Source organism: Paramormyrops kingsleyae, chromosome 1 (genome assembly GCF_048594095.1).
Source record: "Paramormyrops kingsleyae isolate MSU_618 chromosome 1, PKINGS_0.4, whole genome shotgun sequence".
Lineage (NCBI taxonomy): Eukaryota > Metazoa > Chordata > Actinopteri > Osteoglossiformes > Mormyridae > Paramormyrops > Paramormyrops kingsleyae.
Window position 1 is genome coordinate 63,566,170 of NC_132797.1, and position 20,169 is coordinate 63,586,338.

Below are 20,169 nucleotides of genomic sequence, written 5' to 3' on the forward strand. Positions count from 1 at the left end.
ATTCAAGTCTAACGGGCAACCTTAGCGGCATAAGCAGACCCTGTGAAATCTTAATAAAACCAGAAAGTTTTACTTTTTGTCTTTTTAAAAAGGCTAAGTATACTAAACATTTAGGCAGGCAACACTAGAAACCCTCTGCAGACATTATCTTACATTTTGAAAGCAAAACACAAGCGTTTTCCTGGTGAACAGAGCAGTGTGCGCTGCACCTTACCATTAACATGATTTAGAGGAAGAGGAGATAATGTAATTTCCTTGTGCCTAAGCAGAGTGATTAATGATAAAAAGGTAAGAGAGTGGTTTGGCATTTAAATACCAAACAGATGAGTCTGTGTTTCTTTTGACTTAAAGTAGAGGAGTTTATTTTATTTAAGAAAAAACACTAAACCAGCCCCTTGATATCATACTTTCGCCCACACATCCTGTCTGTGGTGCCATAAATAATTTCTCCATTCTGCCACACTGAAAACTCAACTGTTTCATCTCTGAACTTTTTTTTTGGTTGGCATGGCTGTTGTCACCAATGTTTCCCCACTGAAGAACCCCACGTCAGGCAGAAATGGAGGTGGTTCTCCTGTCACCCACGTGGCCCCCACAATCCAGCCTCGCCTTTAACACTTGGCTTTGTACTTGGCTCAGAAGAAATGCTCCAAAGCAGTACGGGGCTTGAATTTGTCCAAACCCATGCCTGCGTTTGCCTGTGGGCAGAGAAGCACATATCAACTGTCTCTTAGTTTACTGACAGGTCACCCCAAGAACAAGAGCTTGACTCACCAACATCAAACTTGTAAATAGAGGACAGCTATCATCTTTTAGCTGTCAAAAACACAGCGCTACAAGTATTTTGGGTCGTTCTCTCACTAAAGCTGTACACTTCTCAGAAGGACATGCTGGCCAACACTGGCTAAGTTGTTATCTTGTTTGCAGCAGTTGCATTCAATGGCCTCTTTCTTGCCAAAGAAAAGAGCCACAATGCTCGCATTTCTGGGCGTGGTAAGTTCACAGCTTGTAGTTCAGTGTTTTTTTTCCCCAAGTAATAAATCTAGCTCATGTACTTAAGTATAAGTTTGGGAGAATTTAACTGAAGCAGGACTTATTAGAGGATTTTGGCACAGGATTCATCAAACACGATGGATGCTTATGGTTTGCGTGAGCGATTTATGTGCTGACCTGTAACAACAGTGCTAACATTAACACTACGCTGATGGCCACATCGGCCTGCTAAGGATTAACATTCAGTGTCCTCCCCATGTCCTACCTCGAAATCCTTTCTCACCTTCAGAAGCGCAATTAAAAAATTAACAAGCACGCTGAGCATGCACAGGCAAGCAGGCTGTGTTAAGGGCAATGTGCTTCTGACAGCAGGCTAATAAAGCTGTCTCTTTAGTTAAAATGGTGGGTGAAAGTGTAACATTCTCCAAAAGAAATGCAAAGACTATATTGAGCATCTCTAATTTGTACATGACAAAGCCACTTCTGTCAGGTCCATTTCGGAACAAGTAGCAGAATTAGAAAGACGTGCCAGCTTTGGTCAGCTGGCTGGTGTGAGATTGCCTGCACACGCATTTACATGTATGTAATAGTTTTATTACCTTATAAATAGCCTGTAGGACTTGCAGACTACCACAACGCTTTTGATGTAGCTAAACTTAGATTTATAATGGAAGAATATAGATTGGCTGTAAGACTTCTGGTATGAGTGTAAGTCTGAAAGTGTGAGAGTCACGCCAGATGCGTGAGAGCTGGCAGCCCTGGACTGCGACAGTTAAAATCCCATTAGGAGCCCTGCAGCAGGAGTCTTGAACACAATACTTAACAAGTAAAACATCTAGCTAAGTAAACAGGCAAAATGTCTTGCTGTAGAAAATGAGGAAAAAGCAAAAAAACCTACATTAAATGTATGATAATGTACTTACAGATGTTATAGGGCTGTATTTACGTTAAATGATTTGTTCTCTTCCTACCTTTCTTTTCTTCCATCCTCCAATATTGTAGACTGTATGGAGTTTCCTTTCTCCTCAATAATGTTATAAAGACCAAGAAAAGGCCGACCTGGAACATTTTGTTCGAATCTTTATAATAGGTTTTTAGTCACGTCTCAAGCTTATCCCCACTTTAATTTTACACATCAAAAGAAAATGTGAAGCCACAAGTTCATTTTCTAGGGGAATTCCAGGACAAATCCACACAGCACGTTCTTTAAAACTCATGATCCAAAGATCTGCACTGCTGTAATTGAATGCTTTGCTAAGCAACCGTGATTTTATTAGGGATAAAATCTTTGTGGTTAAGGCATGAAAAATGGCAGACTGGGTTACAAACAAGCAGGCAGCCAAAAGAGCAGCAAACCATTGCTTATAAAAATACACTGTTGAACGTCCAAATACCACAAGGGACAGAATGGCCTCCTCCCGTTTCTTCTCGAGTTCCTATGTTCCTAATGCTGGTGTTGATATTCATGTGAAAATATCCCCTGGCATTTCTTAATTCCCATAACTAATATCACTTTGGGGCACATCTGGCACCCTGGAGTGTGCATACTTAGAGCGTATTATTACACATTTTTTTGCTGTAAGATAAACACATAGCCAATGAGTCACATTTCACTGGAGTTGAAGGATTGTCCCAGGGTGGGGAAGAAACACACAACTTAATTTATTGCCCGGGCAGTTTTATCACAGGGAATGTTCTCTGCGCTTGCCATTGTGCTTTAAAAAATTGCATGACAACTTTTTTTTTTTTGCATGCGATAACATCACAAAAGCCTTTAAAAATACATACCGCCTGACAACAGCAAACACAGAGCCGAATGCCTGACTGGAGGATGGCCACAGGAGACCAAAAAGAGGCCCAGATACACTACCACTCTGCAGAGTGAAAGACAGGTGCTTCTTGACCAAATCAGCTAATCCTCATTCATCAAAATCTGTGTGTCAGCAGAGACATATATTGTCAGGCTTAAGCATCAGTCAGCTCAATGCCAGGGAATGAGCTCCACCAGTGCTATGGGGCAGTGAAACACACCTGTGCTCTTCTGACATGTTTACATTCTGACATGAGGACATGCAAATTGGCCGTGGGTGACCTGACACTGACCCCGTCCACGTAGGCAAAATGCCCACTAAAGCCTTATAACACATACCCTTGAATGAGGTGAATAATACTGCAGGTTGCTTTAAATTAAACCTTTCAGATAAAAGATAAATATGCATTTTACAAGCCAGGCAAATGCATTTGTTATTTATTATTTAGTATTTGTTAGTTATGATTTGTTTTATAACTAACACAAATGAGAACCTGTCCTTTTAAAATGCCCCCCTCCCATTTCAACTGATTAATACCATCAAATCATATCATTTATTAAATTTACCTGTTTTATATATTTAAATGAATTATATCATGGATATTTGAAATTGCAGATCATTGTCTAAAAATGAATGACATTGCTTGTTGTTTATTTCATATTTTTCAGTTAAACATCCATACCATTGGCTGTACATTATGTAAAAAAAATAATAAATGATAAATGTTGTATATGTTGTCAAAGCCAATGTCATGTCCTTCAACATTCTAGAATGACTAAAACAAGTGTCGCTCTGACAGAGCTGGGATAATGCCAAGGTCTTTGGACAGAACACAGCATGAATGTTTGTTACCTGAAAGGAATCTTGTTGACATCTTATGATTTACTGAATGTCGATTTGATGAATGTTCTACATGTACAGGTTCATTTGCATTGTATAGATTACGAGAAAGATCTGTTATATTAGCTGAGTGAAATTGCTTTTGTGATTTTCTATTAGGCACAAACTCCACAGGGGTTTTGTCATTTTAGTTTGGAACCTGTAAAAACTGTACTTCGGCAATGGCTGTTGCCACATATGTAACCGCTTGTTAATAACTTGGCCTTTTCGACGAGTCTTCATCTGAGTCTTTGTCACTGTTTGAAAGCTGAGGCTAGCTAGCAGCCCTTTTTCCCAGAAACCCAAATGATCTCTACAAAGAAGGCAGCCTTGCAGCTGGTAGCCACCATCATCGCTAGGGATTAAAATGCCACATCTCATAAATAAACCACTTATGAATACCGTTAGTCTTGGAGAGGTTATATTATGTGCCCAGGTGGAAATATATTTCATGGAGGTGGACACTGAATTCCACAGACATGTTGGCATTCATATGGTATTTCACTTGCCTAAGCCATGCCTGTGTCTGTTTTCAGAAGGACACTGCATATGTGAGTGTAAGCATCTATCTATCTATCTATCTAAAGAGAGAGAGAGAGAGAGAGAGAGAGAGCAGATTTAGATGGCTCATAAACAGTTCACAGACACATTAAACATGTACTTTTGCCTAATTTTCTTTTTTGTAATGATCATGATGAGTTGTTTCTTTATGAATGTTTTTGGTTCTATACTCTTGTTTATGTACAGAAACATGAATGATACGGGATCACAGCGGGAAAGAAGCAGTGGCCATTTAATGAAAAACTCTCATTATGCTACGGTTACTGCTAAATGTTGGCCTTGAAATCTGGTAACGAGGGACCTTCCTTGGTTTTTGCACATGATTTACATATGTTTTTGTCAAATGCTTACAAAACAACACCAATAAAATAATAAACAATGGACATGCACAAAAATAATATATTATATAACCCAAGTTATGCATTTATTGGGATTTGTGTAACGTAATATGTTCACATTCATGAGCTGTAAATATATGCAAGGAAAATTTGAATTCATAGAAAAGAATATTTTCAGTCTATGATACTACTGTACACCAGGTAATAATATATGCATGTTACCATGACGATTCACAAATGTCTTTCAAATAAATGACATGTGCCATGATTATTATCACACAAACACTGCACAAACCTAATTCACTCCTGAATTCTCTATCAAACAGAACTTTAAAACGGTTGCAAATAAATACAGGGCTTAATGAAAGCAGCCAGTAAGAAAATCCTTTGTTTAGGAGGTGGGAAAGACCTGTTATCGTGTCATTAGAATGGGCCTCTCTTTCAGAAGGACACTGCAATTGGCAGAAAATCACCCAGCCCTGGGTTTATTTGATTTTATTTCACACCTGAAGCTAAAAGAGTTTTCCCCTTTCCTAGATAACATTTCTAACACATATGGATGAAGTACTCTTATGTTACTGTGACATCTGGTTTAAAATATGGAGTGAATATGTAGGCGATACACTCTGACAAGACCCAGAATTGGGAATATCACGTACACTTTATTTTCAGTAGATTGGTCTGCATTTATAGGGCTTTGGCGGCAAAATATCAAATGTGTGAGGTATATTTACAATTTGACTTTAATTATTAAAGTTTTTAAAGGAATCATTCTTATAACCAGTCCAAAACTTGACATTAAGTGTCTTAAAAATACAGTGTTCCAACTATTTTCTGCTGTTATAATATAAGGTTAATATCTGTACTAGAGGTACCTTCGCTGGTAGACCTATCTTAAAATGCTTATCAGCTTGCGTGAAATGCGGAACAATTCAAACACATCACCAATAAGAAATTAATCGTAGGCGCTCCTTGTTTCACTGCGAATAATTTATTTGGACGACTGGAGTATGTTTCACTAGTTATTGCGGATAAACCATGCCGATATTTTTCAGAGCTCTGTTTGGCCTACGCTCCTATCAGTCATATTCCTATAGAAAAAGGCGGGTACGTCACCTTGGATTGGGTGGATCGCCAAGCCCCCCAGCCGCTCGTGTGGTTTTCTGCCCTTACGATTCGACGACCTGCGCTGTCATTTGAACTTCATCCGCCTCGCATGATGACAGGTCGATGCTCGTTGGGGGGCGGGTCTAGATGAGAGGACGACGGAGGCGGGGGGGTTGGGGGAGAAAAAAAAAAACAAAAACAATACATTAGCGCAGCCATCTTGAATCTCGTCAGCTCACTGAATGAGTGGAAATCAGCGACAGGAGCGGATCCCGTCGGCTGGGGGACACGCATAGCAGCTGCGGATTGTTTTATTCCTTTTTTCCCGCTCTAATTATTCAGTGTTGGGGAACGTCGTGGGGAGGCGAGGGGGACTTGATCATTCACCGTGAATCCGCGTCCTTCTACTATCTGGTTAGCGGGAACTTAGCACGAGCGAAGTTATTCGGAGAAGCCGGATTTCGGGACCCGACAGCGGTGTCCCTGTGACAAAACTACCGCAGAGCGCCACACGGCCGACCTCAGGCGGAAGAAGCTGAATCATCTTCAGTGTTTTCTTCTTATTTTTTTATTACTGATATTTTTAATTCGCCGACGAAGAAACGACCCCCTCCCCTTTTCCAGGGCGTTTTGTTTGACCAGCCTGCCGAGCTGGGCGTCCGGGGATGTGGAGCTGAACGCTTCCTCCCGTAAACCTGCAGGCAGCTCCGCCGCGTTTCAGCCAAATTGGCCGTGGGAAAGAATAGGGTCCCGCGAAGGAGCCTCCGGGAGAGGACATTCGAGCCCTCGGCAGTACCTACCCCTCCGTATAGGTGGCGGTTGGATTAACGGGGTTAACTAGCTGGTTAACCAGAAACCGGACAGGCACATGTTTAAATGCCGGAGCTGTCAGACGCCGGGGGTGCGTGTTTTCCACCCCCCACCTCGACTCTAAACCGCCATCCCCTGCCTGTCTGATCCGGCAGTTTCTGCTCTAATTATCCAGCTAAAGATCACGTTAAACAGGGGATGTTGTTATTATTTAAGGTTAGTTGCGTTTTTCCCCCCGAAGACTGCGGAGCGGCTATTATTTTAATTAAAATGATCTAAGGTGGGATCGCTTTGCCATCCACAGGATCTCACTGATTTAATGCACCGATAATAACCGGTAATAACCCTATCATGCATCCGGCAAAATGGCACGTTTCTCCGGCTGCACGCCGTGCATGAGGAGATTTGCCCCCCTTTCCCGGTGGGATTTGGGTTTTTTCCCGTGTCGGCTTGTTATCTGTCGGTAAACCTTTTCATCTTCCCCGCATGTGGGCTTTGGCCCCGGCGGTCGTTTAGCTGCAAGGCCCCCGAGCGACGTGTTTGCCGAGTTCAGAATAAGTGGAGACCGATTCGAAAACACAAGTGGAGGAGACGGGTCGGATTTACTGGGATAAAGGAAAGGATTTTAAAAGGACAGGAGGATGGGAGCCGCCACCAAACTCGTGTTCGCCGTTTTCCTCATCTCCTGCTCTTCAGGTGGGTCGATCGCCGCGAGCCGTGTGAAGTTTTAATGCGGAGCAATTTATTACCCGCGCTGATGCACCTGAAGGGACGTCGCAGCGCACACATTCAGCCCAAGAAATGCCCTGGACCCCATCCTCCTGTGCTGGTGCACAGTGAATAACGTTAAGAGCAGCACTATTTAACTTTATTTCTTAAACAAATGCAGAGTACAACCATTATATACAGTATGGCGGTGCATGTGTGTACCTGATCTGTTCCAGCACCTCAATAGGTGTGGAATGTGTAGTTATGCTATGTGTAATAATACGCATTATATGCGCCGCTTTCGATCTCGGCATTCTTGTTATTGCCCATCCAAGCAATCTAAGAAATTTTAAGTCATTTTTGCCGTTTGCAATCGCTCAAAGTTAAAACATAAGTAGAGCAACCAAGCTTTGCGGTTTGGTAGATTTGAGGGATAGGAGTGATTACAGTACCTTGTATGCAGAGGCAGTTATTCCATGGTGTTTGAGGGGAGTAATACGTGTGTTATTCTAAGTACTGTATTTACGTGTTGCATTCATTTAATTAATTTACTTGTAGCCCGTATTCATTTTGCAACCTTTTGATATACAAAAATGTTGGTGTTTTGCAGTTCAAGTCTTTTCTCGTCTCATATTACTTGATTTCACGATAAGAAAACAGTTTGACCATATCTGTACTGCGACTTCATATCAGTTTCACTGACGTTCTTGGTCGAAATTATGCATGTATCTGATCGTTTATTAAGCGATCATTTGGGGTCATTTGAAGGTAAAAAGAAGTCCCTTTACCAGTCATTTGCATGCTTTTGTTGTGTTTCAGGCAAGTTGGAATTGCAGGACTATCTGTGGTTTTAGCTGGTCTTGGGTAAATGTTCCTTTTGAGGGTAAGGGTTACGTTAGTCATCGTTGCCCTATTGTCTGCCAGAGCCTTTTTGAAAGGGGGAAGTCTGTGACTGTCAGTAATAAAGTGTACCATAAATCACAGTGTGGACTTAAAGGTTAAAGGTTTTTTGCATTTATATTGTTTTTCATTTTATTACTGCACTCTTGGTTGGTTTGGGTGCTCGGAAGACCACAATACCCCTGAGTCAGCTGCAGGATATATGCACTGTGAGCTTTTTGGCTTGATGACCCATTGCAACATTGAGTCACGAAACAGCAACAGAACCTCAGGCATTGCAAAAACAGGAGCTGATCTTGAGCCTGGACCAGGGAGAATCACTTATGCACACCATGCATACTGAACTGCAAATTAGATTTGTGAAATTTGGGGAAAAGAAAGTTTTTCTAAATCATGCAGTGTGCTTACGTGTGCAATCATGTTGCTATAGTTACACCTCTCCCCACTTCTGTGATTTTTGTCTACCTTCTATAGCAATGTTTTGAATCACATGAACCTTTTTTTTTTTAAATATATTTTTGCTAGGAGATTATTTAAATTTAACTATGCCATGCTGTGCCAAGACAAGTTTCTATACCTTGTGAGAAGTAATACTTTAGCTGTGGGTGATTGTGTTATTATTCCTGCCATCCTTCTGTATGCTGGTACCTATCAGTCAGTACATGGATAGAGGAGGGAAGCGGGTTCTAGGTGTCTGCTGACACAGAATACACGCCACGAGCCTGATAGGCTTGTGCATGAGAAATTCAAAATACAGCATTAATTCCAGTAGCTAGGATGGTGAAAAGTGTCACAGATGACTGCCCCCCCCACAGCCCAAAAGGGTGTCTGAGGCTGGTTCATCAGCGCAGGTGCTGAGATATAATCAAGGAAATGAAGACAGTTGGCTCAGCAAGCCAGTTGTCTCTTCTCTTCTGAGAATTCACACGGGTGATTTTTATATTTTCCATAATAAACTCCCCAGTCTGTCATTCCACGGGGGGAGAGTTGCTGGACCAGCTTTCTGGTGTTACTTGGAGCTCTTTGCCTCAAGTCTGGATCGATGCGTTGCTGACTGGCTTTTTAATGCCTGGTAGACTTCAGTGAACAACGTTAATGAGGATGATACAGTTGTGCTGGTTCGAGGGGAAACCTGGCAACCAGTAAATGTGGCTGCTGTCTTATCTCTTTTTTTGGGGGGTGGGGGGAGAGGGTGCTGTAGTTATAATCCTGTGCTGTTGTAAAGCCATAGGGACATGAGGATGTGCAGACTTATTCCATGAGCAGTTGGTGACATTTGAAAAGGTATATTCCTCATTTTTAAGTCATTTCAGTTGTCTTGGAAAAGATCTTGTGCGTCTTTCTTTAATCTAGTCATGTTGCTTAGATTTTGGTTGCTTGGGTCAGTGAGTAGCCCTGTGAACTCTTATTCTTCTGGTTTGCGGGTATGATTCCTGTCTCATCTGTTTGGCGTTCTCTCTCCCCTGTCTTCATGGTTTGCCCATGGGTACTCTGGATTCCCCTACCCAAGGACACAATTCTGGTGAAATGGGGTGTCCATTAAGGATGCACCAATCCATTGGCTGATTTTCACCCTGATCTGCGCTCACCAGCCAATCAGCCAGTCAATGTAACGGCCAATCTTATGAGCTGGTCAAGTAGTTTACCAGCCAGCCTTTACAGTGTGGGACAAATCGGTTAAAGTCACAATGTATACAACATGTGACAAAGTTTGAAGTAGTTGATGAATGAACAACACATTTGGAAGGACCAATTTTATTCAACATCGGTGGAGCCATTTTTTTTGTAAATATTAAGTTATTTTGCTTGCAGAAAACAGTTCATTTAAAAAAGTGTTTAAAAATGTTTTGTCTAGTAATTACTATTACTCTAAGAATATTGGCCAGGACTGGGATTGGCAGGTCAGGCTTAAAAGAAAAAAGCAATCAGGATCGACCAAGGAAATTGCAGTTGGTGCTTCCCTGGTGTCCACATTACCCTTCATTTGTGTAGGGCCTGTGATAAACTGACATCACCTCATGGGTGGGTCTGAGGGGCTGGCATTGCCTCTTGGGTGGGTCTGTGATAGACTGGCATCACCTCCTGGGTGTGCCTTGCCTTGTACCCTGTATTCCTTCCAACTTCAGTGTGGCCCCATATTGGAAAAGTGGTTTTGGAAAATCGATGGATTTTTGTAATTTCTGTTTTGTAAGAGATATCTGCTGTGATGGATGGAACTATGTTAAGAAGGTTATCTGTTAGAAAAGAAAAGAACTATACTAGAGCAGACAGCATAATCCTGCAGATTTGATCTGCTTTCACAGGTTTTATTAGGAAGAGAGTCTGCAGTTTAAGTGGGCTGATGTTATTCTAAAAACAAGCAGGAGAGAATTGTTCCTGTTTAGCAGTGGGAAAAGGGCCAAGATTAAAGTTTTAATTTTATGACCAGCATAGTAGTTTGTTTAATAACATTAGCACTTGATTAATAGCTCAGTGACTATCAAGTTATAAATAGCTAACAGGTAATTAATATAGCTTTGTTTGTTCAGTGTTAATGTGTGACATGGATTTTAATATCCACCAGTAGTCCAACATAAGGTTTTCATGGTCTGAGCTTTTACATTTCAGCCATACTTTCCTGTGGCAGTATCAGGAAAACATGTTGGAGAGCTGCTTTTAAGACTCGGAAAAAGAGGATTAAATAATCGAGTGATGTGCCACAGATGCAGTAGAGAGAGCGAGGGGGAAGGTGATGCCTACACGACTGGTAAATGGGCCTACTCAGGGGTCTTGGCTGCTCATGCACAGTATGAAACACAGCCTGATGTCGCTCTGACATGGGACAGGTCCACTCCAGCCTTCATATCCTCAGTGAAAGGTTACGATATCCAGTCCATGCTGAATCCTTGGCCTTGTCCTGTTTATAGCAAGAAGCCATCTTATTTTGGGTGATGTTAAGTTGTAATCTTGCTCTATTATTGGTTTAAGGCCACTGAAATGCTATGACCAAAAACACATTATGCCGTATAGTTTTGAAGTGCATGCAGGTCTTTTCTGAATAGTGCTCTTGCTGAGATTTTCTTTGGGTTATACCATTTCAGCAACGCTACATTATATCTCCCACAGATGGCGCTGTGCTTGTTGGTGAAGCCTGATTAGATTGCCAGCATATTATTGTGGTGACAACCCATAGAATCCTCTACCCTGGAGTGTCTTCCAGGGCTGGGTAATGGTGTATGCAGAATATGCATTTGCCTACAGCACCATCTCTGTCCCGTGATGTTTAGGTGCAGACTCTGGTTGGTTGTACACGCTGCTGTCTTGAGGCATGAATGGATGGTTCTCTGTGCCTTGTGCTTCCCTGCCAGACACCAGGCCCTGATCTCCTGGGACGCTCTGTTTCCACCTCTGTCAAACTAGCGCACTTTCGAGGAATTTTTGCACATAAGGCCGTGCCAGATGCCACGCTACAGTGCCAGGCTCTTCTTGACTCTGTGCCATGGCGCATCCATGCCGTAATGGCTGCGTCCGTCTGCCCAGTGCCCCACTGAGGGTCGTTTTGCCAGTGTTTTAACTTTTTCTTCCATACCTGTATGTTTTTCAAGAAGGAAAGGAAAGTAATGGCTGGGATCTTGTGTTCGGCATGCTTGGATGGCAAGGGAGTGACCTTGAAAGACCGTAAGCAGTGGTGTCCTCTCACTGGCCACTCTGCTTTTCTTCGGTTTATTGTTTTTCTTTATCATGGTGTGAGACATCCTTTTGTTGTTTTTCTTCCTACATTCCCCATTCTCTGCAGGTAGACCCCCATCTCCTCCTGGGATGGAAAGCAACACCTTCCATGTTACAATCTTCTTCATATACTGCCTGGTATACTGCCTGGTATACTGTCTGTTTTGAAGTGTCTATTTGTTTAGCTTGTTTGTGATTTGAGTAGCTTAATGACATGTCAGAACCCCTTGGATGGTTCAGACCTTCTGGCCAATGGCGGATCCCTGCGGCACGACACTCAGCCGCATCCTGATTCCATGTGATGGGCAGAGAGGCAGCTCTGAAGTGTATCGGCGTGGCGAGTCCGTAACAGCCACTGCTGTGTTCTTCCAGTGGGGCCATTCAGACCCAGGGAAGGTGTGTGTGTGTGTGTGTGTGTGTGTGTGTGTGTGTGTGTGTGTGTGTGTGTGTGTGTGTGCGCGCGCGCGTCTGTACAGGGGGGGAGGGCAAACAAGGACAGTGTTCACCGCTGGATAAAAATAATCACAGCGGGGAGAATAAAATTGCTCAATACAGGTTACAACTCCAGCAGCGAATGATGTCATAACCACCAAGTGAGGAATGCTCTGTGAAGTCCAATGGGATCTCATTGCTTCTCTAAAGCTGTGTCAAAGCCCTAGTGATTCTTGGACTTGTGGACCATTGCTTTGGCTTTGCCATTAGCTTCTTTCTCTTGTCCTTCCAGTCTTTGTATATGTGCACCCTGAGATCTTTTAGGTTCCTCACATACAAGTGACGGTCTATGAAAGCAGAGCCTTGGAGAATCTGTTGTGGGTTTGGGCCACTGTTCATGTGGCAGCAATATGAGGGACCAGGATTGATATGGAGCTTCCCCGGTCCGATCCAGGCCCTGCCTTCCGGATTTTAGGTGCTGACTTTAGATAAAGAATGGCTGACAGCATTCAAACCCAGTCACGACAGACATCTCCTGGCATGTCTCGCTGCAAGTGCTGTTTTTTTTTCCCGCATTACGCTGAACATCAGTTTTGGGCTACATGCAAAGAGCAGTCTTTGTCTGCTGAGACTTGGAGATCCATCCTATCAGTGTGTTCTTCCATTTAGGGGTCATGTTGAGCTGCGGGCTTGTCTCGTAATCTCATGTTTATGATCCTGACACAGCAGTTTTGCCAATCTAGTCCTGTTACTGCATAAATAAGGAAAGCCTGATATCTCTCTCTTTCTTTCTTTCTCTCTCTCTCTCTCTCTCTCTCTCTCTCTCTCTCTCTCTCTCTCTCTCTCTCTCTCTCTCTCTCTCTCTCTCTCTCTCTCTCTCTCTCTCTCTCTCTCTCTCTCTCTCTCTCTCTCTCTCTCTCTCTCTCTCTCTCTAAACTGTACGGAATGTTCTCCAATCATTTCATAGACAGCAGAAGGTAAACTCGCTGTAGCCAGAACTGAACCGACCGTCTCAATTTTTGATACATTTGGTGTTTTTTTTTTTTTTTTACTGGCTTGTTGGTTTTTGGGGAGCTTATCTCTGTTTAGGGGAAAAGTGCCCATGGTATTGACAGTGTGTGAGGCCCGCCTCTGCATATTGGGAGCTCCCTTTTCTCTGATAAGCTCACACCTCAATCATTGGGATCACAGATCTACCCCAAGTAGGGGTGGGCAATAAGACCTAAAATTGTCACGGTATTTTTCACTTTTTGAATGGTGACGGGATTATACCACAGTTTTACTTTTTTCCAAGTTTTGGGAGTAGTAGTATGGTCTTCTACCTTCATGTAAATTGAGATGTTTTTTTTATATAAGTACATGTTAATTACTGTTACATTTCGGTATGGGCAGTTTTATTGTGAAAAGATACGAGAAAAAATCCCCTGTCACTTTTTGTATTTCTTTTATAATTGTCGTTACAAGTTAAGTAACAACACAAGCAGCTTCAGCTCATTTTACTTTTCGTTTCAAATAAAACACAGGGTTGCCAACTTTGCTTAGCTGGCTGGAGTGAGATTTTCAATTTGAGAAAAGTCTGCACATGCATTTACATGTGTGTCAGTTTTATTACCTTGTAAAAAGTCTTTAGGGTTTGCAAACTACCCCAATGCTTTTAATGTAGCTACTTTTATGTTTATAATGGAATAATATAGACTTGCCGTAAGATTTCTTGTGTGAGCGTGAGAGTCTGAAAGCATGAGTCATGCCAGATGCGTGCAAGTTGGCAACCATGAAAACAAAATGTTTTTTGTTTCATCTTAGTTGATTTGTATAAACTTTTACAGTTGTTAAATAACGTAAACATTGGTGAAAAACTATGACTATCCATCATTTTATAAAATACATACTGCATTTGAAAACTTTTAAGCTGTACGATCTCAGGACTGAGCAGCCACTCTTAGGAACATTACGGCTTTTTGGTTGAGGGTGTTAGATTCACCTCAATCAAAAAGCCGTCATGTTCCTAACAGAGTGGCTGTTCAGCTGTTATTAACACTAATGGTGCATTAGCTAAAAAAAAAAAGGGCTTCATAAGCTGAAGTACGTCTTGCTTGGAGGTTAAAGTAGTTTGATGTTCATTGGCGTGGGAAACGGAGGTTTTGTTGTTAACTGGGTAGTGCCTTTTACCACACACCTTATATGAAGGCTGCAGCACACATATGCTAATTTAGCAAATATGTTGTACTTTTTAATTTGCTGCTGTATATATGTAACCAGGTTATTTTGTTTAATGGTGTATAATTACACAAGATGTTTACTTTGAATTTTAATTTGCTATCGCAACACCCCATCAGAGTGTGTAATAGAAAAATCACACAACACAGATAAACTAGTTACATAGACTATAAAAGGACAGGTATTCAGATTACAACTGAAGCTTTGAAGAATATAAAATGCTTCATTTTTTATAAATAGGCTGTTGTATAATTAGGCTGTCCCTATGCACAGTCCCACCGGTAATAACTACGATTGCCCACCCCTAACCCCGAGGCCATGAAGGATTGCTGTAGGAGCATTAAGGGATGGGATTGAGCCTTTCTATTGTCCACAAACCCAATCAGCAGCAGTCATTACGTCGCTCTGTAAATGGGGTTGTATAAAGGAACTTTGTACTTTTAATTCGTTATGGATTAAGAGAAAGTTGAAGGAACATGGAGCCTGTTTTAGCCTACAGGACAAACTTAGCTGTCCTCAACCACAAGCACATTCATGCCCCCCCCCGCCCCTGTACTGAGAGGGACAGGGAGCCATCCTCATCTGTAGTGGCACTGCAGGCTTGAAGGATCCTGGTGGTCCAGCGTGACGTGCTGTGCCCTCCCCGGCCGGCTTTGACGTCCGCTGTTTTTTAAAAAAAAAATTCCCCTAGCTCTTAGCAAAATATTGTGAATGTAGGACCTTTTGTGACTGCTGCTGGTGGCTTATTCTGCCGTCATCCTGAATGCTAGTTCTGATCCGCTTCAGCTGCCCTATTGACTGCTTTTTGTCTTCATGCTCATAGTCTCTGTACAGTTGGAATTTTAGATTAGCTCTCTCATCAGGCACCAAACCCCACTAAGCAATTGCACAAAAAAAAATCAGTGCCCACGGTCTGTGGTCAGACTGAGAAATAGCTACCCTTTCATGCCACAAAAAGCCAATTTGCTGAATAACGTAATAATGGTTGAAGGCCCTTTCTCCTTTAAATGGTGGTTTTTGAGGGGTATTGTACTACAGACCCTGAAATCCCCCCCGCCTCCACCCTCGAGCATCTGCCCTGAATTAAAATGAGTTCCTCAGCTTCTACAATTGCTGCTTCACCCTCTTGACCCCCAAAGGCTACAGTTACAATGCGCCTTAGCGCATTACTTGGGGTAATCTGACAGCATTAGCATACAGCGCTACCCGTCACCCGCCGGTCCAGCCCGGCCAATGGAGCTCGCTCTTTGTTGTGGGGGGTGGGGGTGGGGAGAGGGGGTTGTGTGTCCGTTTGGTCTCCATGGGCTTTTGCTGAATCCAGTAAAAGGGTCTTGTGGAAGCTTTGTGAGTGATGGTCCATGGGAGTCCGGGGTGGGGGCTCCACCTCGCCAAACCCCCCCTGAGTCTGCAGAGAAGCACTCCCACCCCCACTTTAACATGTGAATCAAAATTTGATGGTGCCATTTCCAGAGTAACTCCATACACACATGCACGTGTGCATGCGCACGCTCTCTCTCTCTCTCTCTCTCTCTCTCTCTCTCTCTCTCCTCTCTCTCACCGTACGCTGAAATGCAGAAAAGTGCAGAGGTCTCTTGCTGCAGCATCTCTCAAATCGTGGCCCATTTTGGGCCGGGACCGTGGTATGGTTCGGTCCTGGCCACACAAATGGCCCTGTGCCGAGGGAGGGGGCTCTGTAAGATGATACTGAGTCGTCATTCGGCCCAGGGGTCCATTACCAACGTTGGAACTCTCCTTAAGGAGACATAATGGCATAGGCTGGCCATGAGTCATTAAAGGCTGGCTGCTGTTTTATCCCTGAATGCTGGACTTCACGGTGACCTTTTCACCCCAGTTTATTATGAATACCGCACGAGGTACAAAAGATGGGATTCTGGGCACTGCAAGCTCCCAGCGAGTGTTGACATAACAGATCCCAGCGTGGAGCATCCGCCTTTTCTCTCTGTCACCCGGCCGGGCGAGCGAGTGCTCAGTGTGGGTCTGAAGCGGCAGAGGATGGTGATCGTGCTGTTTTCATAATGCCTCTTATTTGTCAGAGGCCTCACACGGATTAGCTGCATGTGTGTCATCAAGTAGCCAGGCTTTCTCCTCTTTGTTTGTACGTGTTGAAGATTAATGGGTTCTCATGTCAGTTGTTTGTAGCCACACACTATGGTACACCTGTCTGCCTTTATGACGTGTTCCTGCAGGGGTATCGGGGTTGTAGCTGCGTCCTCTCTAACTCTGAGTGCTACACCTTGCACAGCTCAGACGTAAACAGTGGATCTTGTCTTTTCTCCCAGCAGCCGCTTAAAACGGAGAAATTTAGCTTGTGGTTGTTTGAGAAAACCGTACTGGGCTCTTTAGATGTTTATGCCCGCAAGGCTTATGAGAGTCTGTTAGAGGTTTTGGGGACAAGGCTGCATGATTCAACACTCTGCTGACTCTTTTCAAAGTCCCGTGTGATTGGGTGCTGGGCGAGCTCCCTTATAACGTTTACCCTCAAATGAAGCGTCACTCTCCTTTTGTGGTTATTGAGACATTTAAGAAATTACTTCCCATTTTTCTGATGGAGACATAAACAGACTGGACTGTTTGTACTTGGCTGCAGTGGAAATTGGTAATTGGTGAAGTTCTTTCAGCCTAGTTGGCTTGGAGGGAGGAAGGGACAGTGTCTCTCTTACATTTAATGTTTCCTTTAGTTATTTTCGGAGCTTTCTTCTGCATCTTGTTCTGTGTACTTTGGCCACCTGTCTTTAGAATTATGGTATTTTTTATTTTTTTTTAATGTCTAGGCCAAGTGATGCTAAGAGCTGCGATGTGATGAAAGTCACAGGCTATCTGCTCAGCCATTGGTCAGTAGAGAGGCAAGGGGGGGTGGGGGGCACTGCCATGGTTACATGGTGCCAAAAAAATCCTAAAATGGCCGTTGCTTTTGGAGGGGCACGCTCCCCTTTCGTCCTTCTGAGCACAAGCCCCTTGCCCTAAAACCTGAGGGCTTAATAGATGCGGCGAGTTTCCCATGTCTGGGGACCCCAAGGAAAGGGCCTGCAGTAAGTGTGATTAATGCAGCCGGCAGACATCGCTCTCTACGCCTTACAGGCTTCCTGCAGCGGTCTGCAGTCTAGACAGCCTGGCTGCGCCGCGGCCCGCTTTCATCCATCATTAAAACCACTCGTCATACGTTTGTCCTGCTCTCCTGTTAGCTCTCTCTCTCTGCTTCGTCTTTTATTCTCGTGCCAAGGTTGTTTTCCCCCTGTTGTGTGTGTGTGTGTGTGTGTGTGTGTGTGTGTGTGTGTGTGCCTGTGTGTGTCTCTGTGCGTGAGATCCGCCTTAAATATGTAAGGGAGCTGGCGGGTAGCAAACCAGGCAGAGCCAGCCTAATTTGTTTCCATTACTGGACATTAAATCTTTATGGACCAAGCTTTTATAGGATCCATATGAGCATTGTCTGTAATTCTCTGAACATGCACCATGCGGCCAGTATTTCTGCTTTTGTGTTTTTACTGAAGTCTTTCTTTTGGGCCTCGTTGACTCTTATTTGTAACTACTGTAGTTGTAGTTGTTGTTTTTGTTGTTGCTACCCAGTGCATAGAGATTGAACAGCATCATCAGCCATAATGATGCCCAGCTGGAGAGGTGTACTGGAGAGTATAACCAGCAGGGCAGAAAGGGGAGCGATACAGGCAAGGCAGGCAGGATCAGGAGTAACACTGTAATAGAACAGCACCTTAAAGTGTTACAAGTTAGCTTCGAGTCTTCTGCATGTGGGCTAGGAGACAATGTGTGGTTTTTTTTCTTTTTCTTTTTGCATCTACTTTTTCCTGAGTGATTAGATAAACTTGCCATGGATCATTCATATGGGACAATGAACAAAAAAAAAATGAAATGCAAGTTGAGTTTCAATTATGTTTTAATTTTTAATTCCTTAGAGGGGGGAAAATAAGGTGCTAAGTGTTGATAAGCCAGACCCTTTATGCTGAATTGGGTGATTACTGTCTTGAATCTTTAACAGGTTCTTAATTCACTTTTATATGTCAGTGATGGTACCAGCTTCCTGACTTATGATGGTGGAATTGCCTGCTTCATAAAGTCGCCGGTCTTCCTTGGAGCAGAGGATTGAGTATTAGACTTCAGAGCCCTGAATTATTAAGTATCCCAGGCTGTTCACTTTTTCCTTCTTTGGTGTTATTTGAGTACAGTATTAAGATGCACTGTTTGAAGTATCTGGAATGTGGAACTTCAGTTATGTGCCCTTGGGGTTTGAGCTTAATTCCCTGAATCATGTCATTTATTCTGTCTGTTTCTTTCCCATTCCTCAGTGAGCCAGAGATATCCCAAGGGAGATGAATGCTGTGTTTTATAGGTGTGTGTGTGTGTGTGTAGGTGTGTGTGTGTGTGTGTGTGTGTGGGTGGGTGGATTAGGTTTATATTACATTGTGGGGACCAAATTTACCCCACAATGTAATAAAAACCTGTTATTTTGACGTTGTGGGGCCATTTTCCAGTTCCCGACAAAGATCTGTGAAAAAGTAAAAAATAAAAAAGCCAAAAGTTTTGTATTTTGTTTGGTTACTTATGGTTACGGTCAGGGCTGGACAGGGGTTTTGGTAGTCATGCTGTGATTAGTGTTTTCCCTCATAGAAATGATTGGAGAGTCCCCACAAAGATATAATTACAAACCTGTGTGTTTGTATGTGTCTATGCGTTTGTGTGTGTGTGACTAGTCTGTCTACTATACCCACTTTATACTTGCTGTCACATGTTCTGGAGCAGGGGTGGGCAATCTTATCCGCAAAGGGCCGGTGTGTATGCAGGTTTTTGGGGTAACCTTTAGGTCAGCTGTTCCATCCCAGGTATGAGGACCTTATTTTCATCGACTTCCATTTAGCCCAGACTACCTTAAATCTGGCAAGTTATCTGGCTAAGCAAGAAATCCTGCTTTGTGAAACAGGCCCCTGTTCTGTGGAGTAGTGTTTGCTTAGGGTTAGTAGTCTTCCAGCCAAATGACACTGATTAATTAAAGTTCAGCATTAGAATATCCTAGAATGAGCAGTGAAATAAAGTTGTTTTGTTTGTGAACTGTGATTCTTATGTAACAGACCCCCTGCTTGATTTGTGCCACCTACACAGGCTTCAGTAGCATAGCCTTTGCCCAAGTCTCGTAGTATTTCTGCATGGGATTAAGGGTTTGGGGCTCATAATGGACAGCAGTCACTCACCAAGACGGAACTCTCTGATTGGACTTGTCAGAGTGACTGAAGTTAGTAACAGTGCTATAGAAACTAGAAATGTTGCATAGTTAGAGTTTGGTCTTGTCTCTTTGCTGAGCACTCATGACACGTCGGGCAGTGTGTCCTCTCTGTCTGGTGGTGGGGGGGGGGGGGGTGTGTATCACAGCATGGGGGGCCTTAGCTTAGTGTGCTTCCATAAGGCTCGATCCCATCTGTTGACCTGTTTCCTCGCCCGCTGTCCATGAGGAATGCAGCTTTGGGGGGGCGCCCTCTGACAAGGAGTGGTCAGTCGCTGGAGCTAATGCATTGTGTAACTGCGATCTCGGGATAGAGATTCTGTGTGTTGTTGCCATAATGCAGCTTTAGGATGGAGTGATGCCCCACCCCCAAATTTAAGGGGCGACGTTAAATTTCCTCGTGAATACACTTGAATACCGCAGAACCTCTCAAGAACCAGTGGCATACACAGCACCA

The 20,169-nt window shown here is 43.3% G+C and overlaps 1 protein-coding gene and 1 long non-coding RNA gene across 3 annotated transcripts in view; one reads left to right on the plus strand and one right to left on the minus strand.

Annotated features, from left to right (window-relative positions):
• Positions 1-287: 287 nt before the first annotated feature.
• LOC111849472 (uncharacterized) lies at positions 288-6,629 on the minus strand. Its single transcript, XR_002839538.2, has 3 exons — positions 6,490-6,629; positions 5,699-5,832; positions 288-698 (listed from the first exon to the last, which is right to left on the minus strand). It is a non-coding gene; the product is annotated as an uncharacterized lncRNA (long non-coding RNA).
• The window catches only part of LOC111849470 (activin receptor type-2A), a 32,955-nt gene continuing 18,666 nt past the window's right edge, over positions 5,881-20,169 (plus strand). The window contains exons 1-2 of one of the 2 annotated variants that reach the window (XM_023822344.1): positions 5,881-6,836; positions 7,016-7,195. In XM_023822344.1, coding sequence (XP_023678112.1) covers positions 7,141-7,195 — 55 coding nt within the window. In that variant the 5' untranslated portion in view covers positions 5,881-6,836; positions 7,016-7,140. Of the gene's footprint in view, positions 7,196-20,169 lie in introns of both variants that reach the window. The other variant, XM_023822345.1, reaches the window with a different exon arrangement.